This window comes from Cynara cardunculus (genome assembly GCF_001531365.2).
Source record: "Cynara cardunculus var. scolymus isolate 2C chromosome LG 9, CcrdV1, whole genome shotgun sequence".
NCBI lineage: Eukaryota > Viridiplantae > Streptophyta > Magnoliopsida > Asterales > Asteraceae > Cynara > Cynara cardunculus.
Window position 1 is genome coordinate 3278968 of NC_037536.1, and position 10560 is coordinate 3289527.

Below are 10560 nucleotides of genomic sequence, written 5' to 3' on the forward strand. Positions count from 1 at the left end.
TCATGTACGTGTATGTATTAATAAACCAAACCAAGCAAGCCCCCGAAGGTGGGGTCTAGAGAGGATGATATGTATGTAAATCTGACCTCTACCTCTAAGAGTAGAGAGGTTGCTCTTGCAAAGCTCTTCGGCTGTGCAAAGTGTGCAAAAAGAAAGGATAAGACTTGCTCTAGAAAAATGTGAAAACGAGTTAGGAGTAAGCAACAACACATAAACAGATACACAAACAAAAAACAATAACAAATAAAACAAACCTACATAAACAAGTATCAAAAGAAACCCTAAACATAACATAGTCAAAGCAGTAATAACTTACACATCCCTAATCTAACCTAAAAGTCACAGCTCACTAACCCAACCCCCTTCCTCTAACTCTCAAGACCCCCCCCCCTTTCGGGCCTAGGTTATCTATAGATTTTCACACCTAGTATGCTACCCTTATCTTACATCGTCAAGAACTCCTATCAGAGGTCATGTCTTGGGAAATGCCTAAAGCCGTCATGTCTAATCAACTCCCAACACTATATGATATGGTTCGACTATGATTATATGTTGATCTAAACATCTTCATTTCTGCAACTCCAACTTCTTGTCATAGGATTTCCCTGTCACCCAACATTCTGGCGCATACAATATAGTTTGGTGCAATAGCTACCCTGTAAATTTGCCCTTGAGTTTCAGTGTCACCCTGTCACACATCCTATGGTAGCCTTCCACTTTAGCCATTGTGTCCTTAAATGATGCATTATGCATCCTCGACCTCACCCCTTCCTGAATATACTTGAAATTATTCTTTTGACACATCATTTACCCTCTAATGTTGACTTTCATGATTTCATCCCCCCGTCGTTATTGTACCTGCTGAAATTGCGCCATAAGTATTATGTCTTGAAGCGATTAATGCGTAGGCCTTGAGACTCCAATGCACCCTTCCACTGCTCCAACCTCTCATTCACCTCCACCTTGGATTCCGCTACCGATATATAAGGTCCCAAGTCAATCTCATTTGATCTCTACTTACAATATGCTTTTACAATATGTTTTGAGTTCAAAAATGATTTAGTTCCTCTTATTTACATCTAGGACTAAGGTATTGATTGCTTTTTACTTGAACAACTTAATGACTTGTTCATGTAGTCAATGTATTAATTTTTAAGCAATTGCTAGAAACATCTGAATTAAAGATTAAGTTGTCTAATTTTTTAACAAGTTGTAATAAAAACAAAAGGATCATTTTAAGAGTGGGTTTAGTTGTTTTAAATCTAGTGCCATTGCCACCAAAATGGAATTTTGCACCATTTTTATAGGATACAAGTGATAATTCTCTAGTTGTTACTTCCTAAGGAGACATTATCCATGTTATATGAGGATTTGTTCAGGAAAAAACCATCATTTTTAGTCTCTTACTCAATAATAGGCAACAAGTGTTCAGTTAACATGAAGAGACAGTAAGTGTTCAGTAAACAGCCTTTAAGTGACATCATCAGCAATGGGATCCTCTTGGTCATGATGATCCACCCCAACTTGTTCATGATATGTTGGATCATATTATGGTTTGGAGGATGTTCAAACCATATTTGCTTAGACTAATTCTAGTATGTATAATTAATATTGTATAGTCTGGAACCTCTTCTACCATAGCAAATTAGCAATGAATTGTTGTGCACTCCTTCCCGAACTCTAAGGCTTGTGTTACAAACGTGGTTTGGGTCGTGAGAAATCACAATAGAGCACATGGACAAGATCTAAGATCTTGTAGAGCTAGCTTTCCTTGAACAAAACTTCGACCCTTTACTGTCTGGATTACATGAAATTTGTTCAATGATAATGTCAATTCACACATTAACGAATTAGTCAGAAATAGAAAGTTTATAAACATAGAAAGTTGTAACGTCTTGTCTATTAAAGTCGAGAATGAATGCATCTCAAAAAGGCATCTATTACCGGAATCAATTGAACATTTATTGGATTCACAAGAAGTCAACAATCTGGCTTCCTGAATTGAATCATCAAGCCATTTTACGTAACGAGATTCACTACATGTCCTCCCAACTTCTTAAGCTAAGGTTCGCCATCAAACTAATTAGGAAGTTGATTTGCCTTAGAAATAGTTAAGAAGCGATTTGCCTTCTACACTTAGTCAAAAAGGCGATTTGTCTTATGATTATCTGGACTTCAGAATTTCATAAAGCTTATTGTTTTCATTCAGACTTGGGGATTTTTCAGTTGAATTTCTATTAAGAATTGTATACATAATGTTGTCTGTATTGATAAAGTTGTCTGTATGATAACAAATAAGTTGTTCGTTGTTGTGTTGAATAAACGGTCTAAATGTCGAAAATGACTATTTTACCCTTAGTCTATATTTTCATTGAATCAAATCACATTTCGATAAAAATGTTGAATAGATAGCTTTTAATTAAAATTCGGGTTAGGTTTTAATTTGATTTCAGATTTGGATTTTAGGCTTGATTTCTTTCGACTGGCTTATCATATGGATATAACAAATTCAATACTCGATCAAGCTCAATTTTATCCTCATTTCCATGAGTCTTAACAGAAATCAATTTTCTATTCAGCCGATGAGTTTTTGAATCTCTCGAAATGACGGATAACGAAACCCTAACGCCTTTATCAGAGTAAAAAAGAAAGAAGATATTAACATGATAAACACCGGTGAACTCGTCGTTCACAAGGTTTTCGAGCATGACTAAAAGTGTGTGATCGTCCGACTAATAATGGAAGCATACCTAGTCACATCCTTCCGAACAGTCCAGAAGATTCCATCTTCAGTCGGTTAAGCCATACTTGTCCGCAACAGCTCTACTCCATCGATCCCGACTCCGGTGATACGGTCGTATTGCTCACCTTCACATTCAGCTCGGAACTCAAGGACGGCAAGGGACCAATTACAAGTCAACTGCAGCGGAATGTAGTCAATTGTGACAGGGTGACTGTCGTAGGTGTTCCCAAAGCTGTAATCGAGTACGTTGACAGAGCATGCCGGAGTAATGGCATCGGTGGGAAGTGGGCTTGTGACTTCAAAGTACTCCTGAGGTGCGATCGTGAATTGGGTTGATCAAGATGGACCAGAGGTTGAAGATGAGAAGTTGAAGGGTAGTTGGGGAATTAATGGAAAATTAAATGGCTTGAGTTTAAAAGAGAAAAGAGTGCGTGTTACCAGCTGTGTGATAAGTCATGGACTGACCGAATAAACCACAATCGAACGACTAGTTAAGGCTGAGCGAATAAGCCATATAAGCTATACAACCCATTAAGCCACAACCGAACAGCCCCTTAGTTATTTCAGAAAGCATAAAGCTTTTAAGCCATACTTAGACTTAGCATTTTCAGAAAGCATATTGCCTTATGTTTACTATACATTTCTTCTGAGTGACGCTTAATGCAAATCGTTCTTGTTAGCAGTCAGCGGGACCACCGCAAAGGGCATTGCTCTAGGACCCCGCAAGGAGGCACGATCCCATGACCCTGCCCCATGGCAACATCCGGCGACTCCAAGATTCTAGCGAGCTTATACAAGTGTGCACTCTGCATCTCCTAACCTGTATTATATATAGCTTAAGCATCAACCCATTCTCTTGTGAATCCAATTATACAAAATGGCCTGATGATTCACTAAAATCACCAACAGGTTGGGAGGACATGCTTGCCGGTGGGAGTCCCACCTTAGGTTGTATCTTTATTCTTATTTTAATAAAATTTTGCCGAAGGTTCCACCCTCCTTCTTGAAGAAGGAAAGACGAGGCACCGACAATTATATAACACAAATCACTTCACTCTTCTATCAAGTACAAATCAACACCATGTTTCATATCTAATGCAATTACATAGAAAATAAAGAACTTAGAATTCTCTTTTGTAATATGTTGCTTGCCTAACCCTTCTTGATAATGAATCAAAGACCGTATTATGTGCATGCCGTACAACATCATCGTGAGGATCTCATGTAAGCTTGACTATTTTCCTTTTTGTCGACTAAAATGCAAATGATCATTTGTATCTCCTCTTGGCTTCTCCGTAAGCAACCACCCCCATAACAGTCACGGAGTAGCCGGCTATGCCTATAAAGGTTACCGGATTACGGAAAAGAAGTATTGAGATAACAACTGCTACAGCACCTTTAGCGTTCCCTAATACCTGATCATAACATGTGTACTTCAACTTATAAACCAAACCAAACCAAATATATCCCCCGGAGGAGGAGTCTCGAGGGTAAGTTGTATGTAGATCTAACCTCTACCCCAAAGAGCAGAGTGGATGTTTTCATGAAGACCCTCGGCTTGTGAAAAGTGAGTGAAAAGCAATATGCTTAATTTTGAAAATCTATGACACGAGTAAGCAATAACAACTATGGTTTTGGATCTACCAATACTTTTCCTAGTTTGGTGTCTACGATGGTTCTCTCATTTTAATGAAATAAAAACACACGGGTGTTGTAATAAAAGGATTATTTAGAGAATATCGTCTAAGTGATTCTAATGCATGAGCTTCTGACAAATTTAAGAACGTCTCTGTCTAACTTCAGGTCATTTAGGGATATGACCTTAAATAAGTTGACCTTAAATAAGTTTTCAATTAAATCCATGACCTCCCAGCCTACTAAAGAAAAAATGACTTTATACTCGTGAAAAGGTCATGGATTTAATTAAAATCTCATTTAGAGGTTGTTTGGTTGTTTTTTCATTAAGTCATGTATGGATAAAGCTATTTGTGTGAATTAATCTGTCGGTATAAATTGGGAAGGTTTTTGTTTGGGAGAGTTTTTTCATAGATGAAAGGAACGTGTTTTTTAATTGGGAGAGACATGTTTGGAAAAAACTTTGGCTTTCTGTATAAAGCTCCGCCTAGAAGCTTATTAAATAAGCCACTTTCTATATTATTAAGCCACTACCAAACAGTTATTAAGGTTATATACCTAAATGTCTCGTCTAATGTCTAAAGATCTGTCAGAAGGTCATGCATAAAAAAATTGTCAGAAGGATTATTCTCCTAAACAACCCTACATGAAGAAATAAGAGAGAGAGAGAGAGAGAGAGAGACCTGTAGTGTTAGTGCACTTGTGTTCTTGGTGACCAAGAAGTTGGTCAAGTTGGCTGAATAAGCCATAGTTGAATTCACAAAAAGCAGCAGCCACATGAATCTATGTTTTGACCCAAGAGAGAGGGTGGCATCTAAAACATCTGGTTCCATTACAAGCGCTGCCGGCAATAAAACCACAACAGCCATTGGAGACATATAAAGCAACAGATTCATCGAATTTAACTTCTCCCTGCAAAATTATATACATTTAATCTATATTAACATATTTAACAAAACTTTTTATCCCAAACTAATGTAGGAAGATTGAAAGATCATATTGTGAATCCATCTCAAGAATCATAAGTTGGTAGTAGGATTGTTTCAACTAATAGGGTCTGTTCGTTAACAGCTTAATGAGCTTAATAGGACTCAGCTTATTCGGAGCTGTTTGGTAGTGGCTTAATGGTATAGAAAATGGCTTATTCGATAAGCTTCCAAAGGGGAGCTTTATGCAGAAAGCCAAGTTTTTTTTCCAAAGCTACCCCTCTCAATTAAAGAAATACGCTCCTTCCGTCTATGAAAAAGAACCTCCGAATCTATACAGATGGATTAATCCACACAGTCAGTTGTATCCATATAGGACTTGATGGAAAATCAACCAAACAGCCCCTAAGAGAACTGACATAAAGTCAAGAAATGGAAAGTAGAAGTGAATTTACCCCTCTGAAGAAAGTAGGACACCCTGAAGAACAGATTTGAAGGCCCTAGCAGCAGTTGCACTTATGCACATAATAAATCCATACAAATGAAAACTCGGCTCCCCCTGAAACAAAACCAAATAAGATATTATTGTACTTCAGTAAAAACCAAACCAAACAAACCCAAGAAGTAAAGCGACTGACTGTTTCTGTAAAGACCCGCGGTGATTTCAGTAAAAAACATGTTCTCTAAATCTGTGAACAGCAATGCTCTCAATGGAGAATGTATGTTTATATGAAAAGAAAAAATAAAAAAACAAACAAATAAGAGAGGTTTATGATGATACAACACTTTGCACCCCCTTTTTGTCCTGCTTTTGTTTATTTAAAAAAAGAAGTATACTGGAAATGGCAAAGCAGGGAATATTTAAAAATATTACCCCCTCTATTCAATAATAATAATATCTTTGTTTGACCTTTGAGGGTCAACCTAATCCTCAACTTCAAAAGTGATAAGTATAGGTTATTTCTAATGCAAGTTCATAACCACATTAAGCCATATAAGAAGCACCACAAACGCACATAAAATTAGCATAAACTACAAAAACCTTGGTTGGACCAATGAAACCAAAGAAATGAACTGGGATCAAACTGAAACAGATTATAGACCCTGCATTCTCTTCAGTTCTTGGTTCTGGATTTTTCAAAAAAAATAGTTCTCAGTTCGGTTCAGAATTGCCTAAAACCGGCTGGAAACAGACCAAACCAATTCCTTTTATTTTCTATTTTATTGAACTTAATAATTAATGCCATTTTTTTAGGTTTATATTTTTCAAATTAGAAAAGCTCATGTTTGGATTCTGTTCATGATTCTATTGTCCAAGGGGTTTTCATGATGTATTCTATTAAATGTAAAGGGAAACATAATAATATATATTAAAATCTGAAATTTCAAAAAATAGAAAGTGGGCAGTTATATGGAACTTGGAAGTATGAAATAAGATGAACACTTAATATAGTCCATAAAAAGGCTTTCACTCCTAAGAATGCATCCTTATTATACGAAGCAAAACATAAATGAAGTAAAACTATCGTAGATGGAAGCTTGTATACTATGTTAATGAGGAAGTCAATTGCATTCAGCGAGTGGGTTGAGACATTCTTCACTGAAAGATGAAAGAGCAATTCAATGAAAAGCTATATGTCTAAAACGGTCACATAAAATATCATAAAGGTGCCCAAGGAGAAAATATAACTAAGACCGACAACCCACGAAACCAAACCAAACCAAACGAACCCATGAAATCTCACAGAGAGATAGGGTCTAGGGGGTAGTATGTAGGCAGACCTTGGCTCCACAAGGATCACAATGAAACGTGCAAAAATTTCCATTTGGGGCTCTTCCATGAAAATTGTAAATCTTCCTTTTTGGAAAAATCTTCAAACTAAATCTACTTGTCTCCCCATTCTCATCAACACAAGTTGATGTTAGCAACTTTGGACCATAAGGTTCCTTTTATTGAAGAATTCTTGATATTTGAAAATGAACACTTGCATTAAATTACATGTAGGGTTAAACCATTGCAACTTCATGAGGTAGATTGACTACAAATGAAATGGATCATTGAAGAACATTTGTTCATGGGTACGACACCAACCAAGACTATGATCAAGTTCATAAAACTACTAATAAAAATAGGGGATGAAGGCTTTTGTAAGTACGTCTAGATGAACTAGAAACTATGTCCTTAAGAAAGATTAATTTAGGCAGATTGAGTGAAAGAATATTAGATAAGGTTTAGGGTAAGAGCAAAGACTTGAATAATATTGACGATTTTAAAGTGAAATAATTGATCTAGTGCGTGTTTCATGATCCTCAAATAACTTTGATCAAAAAGATTCATCTACTCCAACTAAATACTTGAAACATATTTACACCTTTGTTCTGTTCAAATGAGATATACTTTGAAGGTCCAGTGGGTTACGTTTGAACCTCAAAACCGTTGAGTTCCAAAAAAGTTATGGAAAGAAGTGATGACTACATTGAAGTTCATATCGGAAAGTACAAAAAGGGAATTCTGTTTCTTTTCTTTCACTTGAGGAGCATCAAGTCCCTTCAATTTTCAACTTAATAACATTAATGGATGCCGAAACGCCACCATATGAAGTTATAATCAGAAGCAAGTGAGCATAAAACCTCAAACATGCAAACAGAAGTATTATTAAACAATATAATTCTGCACTTCCGCAATTAGACTCTAGTTTCTGAGTTTAATTTTACACTGATGGTTTAATTGCTTTAGCTGAAATCATTTCCATTAGCACATTCTTGTTATATATTGATCTAGCTACCAATTTCTCTATATGAACATAGCAAACCCGTATGAATTCCAAAGTCAAAAACAAAATAGTTGACTCTTAAAAGTCAAAAGGTGATTCTACTTATGAACAGTTAATCTTCCCTTTTAGATACCAATTAACAGAGTAGCAGATCAAAAAACAATAGTAATTTATGCAAAGACCCAAATCAAAAAACCACTAAATCCTATCTTAATTGAAGCATTAAATATGGAAATCAAATAAAATATAAACATACCCCACTTGCAATTACAACTCCAGCAACAACAGGAACAAGAGCACCATAAGTAATCCATGCTTCTCTTTTGAAGGTCATCAGATACGCAAACAGAGCCGTGAAAAATGGCGTGGTTGCTCCGACGGCCTGATTGAAGGAAACCGGCAGATATCGGAGAGAAATATTCCCTCCGACAACAGACCCACAAAAAACGACACTGAGGGTTGCAATCCTTAAAAACTGTGACCTAGATTTGATCTTCTGAAACGGCACGACTTTGAGAAACACAATGGAGATATAGCTGAGGATAGCAGAAGCTGACATATGGCACATTGTGAGGAAAATTGGGTATTTAAAACCATAATTGGAGAGCAAGAACTTGTTGAGGAGAAGAACACCGATGTTTGACGAGTACCAGAGGATTATGAGTGTTGAGATGAACAGAATTTGTTTTGATGATGATGATGAGGAGGATGAGGACGAAGATGTAGGTAACATTTTTTCTGGGTATTTTTCCTTCCGATTTTCAAGGATTTCAAGGGGAAGGAAGATTTCTGATCATTGGGGTTGGAAAATTCGTAGCAAAAACATTCGGGTCCCCAAGAATTTTGTTGGAATTCAACGTGGGATTTGGGCAGGTGGAATGGAGACGGGATCTTCTGTATCCTGCGTGGCTGTTCATCATTTGTGGAGCTACCAAAGCAAATAAATTGATTTTGAAAATTGAAAATTGAAAATTACAAAAAGTGATATATAGTCTACCAAAAAAGTTGCTCGTGTTGCAGGATAATAGAAATAGAGATATGTATGTTAACATACTAGTTGTTTATTCGTGCAATGCGACGGAATGTAAAAAACTTATTAAGATTTATTCAATTTTGGGATATCAAATTCTTCCGAGGTGTAATAAAACCTACTACATTTGCACTTAATTTATATTCAAACATACATCCATCCAAAATGTTGGTGTTAGTAGTTTTTTTTATAATTATTCATAAAAAACAAATCTCTTATATGGAATGTGTATATAAACAAATTCTTTTGCTATTGTAAATATGGTTGCAATGAATAAAATTCAAAGTGACAACACAACCTCTTCAACAATAAATTTTCTCATCGATCCTTTCTAAAGCAAAATATCAAAAAATATTACAAGCATTGAAGGTGCACTGCTTTAAATAAACTGAATGCCATTACCGAAAATGAACATCAAATAGTCTCATGCTTCATTGTGTACAGAATGCTAGTGATTGTGATATAGAAAGGATCATCTGGACAGTCTAATATATAAGAATTTAAATCGCATACAGGAGTTGCCTCAAGAAGATATCCACACTTATCACACATGATTAGCACCCAACTTGGGTTACATCGTCGATATAAGATCAAAATCATACACGATATATTTTAGCAAACCTTTTGCACATCAACAAAGCTTTGAAGCGCACATGCCATTGACGTTGTAACTTGCATGCACATAAATGTGTAGAATCAAAGTGAAAGGCATAGACAAGAGCATAACTTATATAATATACATCTATATTAGAGAGAAAGAGAGAGAGAGAGAGAGAGAGAGAGAGAGATTTGGAAAAGAAAAACTATGGTTTCGTGTTCATCTCTCATTCGTGTCAGGCAGTTAAAATTACCTAATAATTATATGATATTAGGATGTTTATCGTACAATACTCAATAAACTAATTAAATTCATTAAAAATGAGTTTGTGTATTCTTCATTTTCCCATAGGCAAAACATGGACCATCAAATAAAGATGATTCTTTTTCAAACATTTTTACACATTGATCTTATGGTATATAACACAATTTCCTTTGACAAAGAATGATGTCGCACAACAAAAATAATCGCATCATTAGCAAGCATAATCCATGAAGTCTACCAGTAATTCGTTCACCATTCCTCTATTTGGGATCTTCCCAGCTGCACCATATATCGGTGCAAGTCCTGCGCTTACTGGCCCAGGCTTTTATTTCACCTAAACAACCAAAACCAACACCACTTTGCTGCTAAGTACGAGCAAAAGTAAATGGGAAATTTTCTAGGAATAACTTACGATTTCCACAGAATCCTTTACATCTTTCAGGAATTTGTCAACAATAGGAACATGTTGAAGGGTCACACATATATGAATGCTGAAAAAATGGTTTCTACATGTCATTTCCAAATTACCATTTCACGCAACAAAAATAAGCATATATGTACACACATAAACACACAAGTAGATCAATTTA

General features: G+C 36.0%; 1 protein-coding gene across 2 annotated transcripts; it reads right to left on the reverse strand.

Annotated features, from left to right (window-relative positions):
• Positions 1–3783: 3783 nt before the first annotated feature.
• Positions 3784–8913, reverse strand: LOC112518050 (UDP-URONIC ACID TRANSPORTER 1). Of its 2 annotated transcripts, none has more exons than XM_025125582.1 (4): positions 8335–8911; positions 5760–5863; positions 5062–5290; positions 3784–4158 (listed from the first exon to the last, which is right to left on the reverse strand). In XM_025125582.1, the coding sequence occupies exons 1-4, from the start codon at positions 8809–8811 to the stop codon at positions 4012–4014; spliced, it is 957 nt and encodes a 318-aa protein (XP_024981350.1). In that variant the 5' UTR covers positions 8812–8911; the 3' UTR covers positions 3784–4011. The 2 variants fall into 2 exon arrangements, with proteins under 2 accessions (XP_024981350.1, XP_024981351.1); XM_025125583.1 differs by having other exon boundaries at positions 4013–4082; positions 8335–8913.
• Between the last annotated feature and the right edge of the window lie 1647 nt (positions 8914–10560).

Bases quoted from the DNA above. Each gene is read 5' to 3' on its own strand.
- LOC112518050 (XM_025125582.1), bottom strand. From the start codon at position 8,811: ATGTTACCTACATCTTCGTCCTCATCCTCCTCATCATCATCATCAAAA. The intron at 5,864-8,334 runs GTATGTTTATAT...GTTTTGTTTCAG, and splicing joins GAGTTGTAATTGCAAGTGGG to GGGGAGCCGAGTTTTCATTT. The intron at 4,159-5,061 runs GTCTCTCTCTCT...TGTTATGATCAG, and splicing joins CAAGTGCACTAACACTACAG to GTATTAGGGAACGCTAAAGG.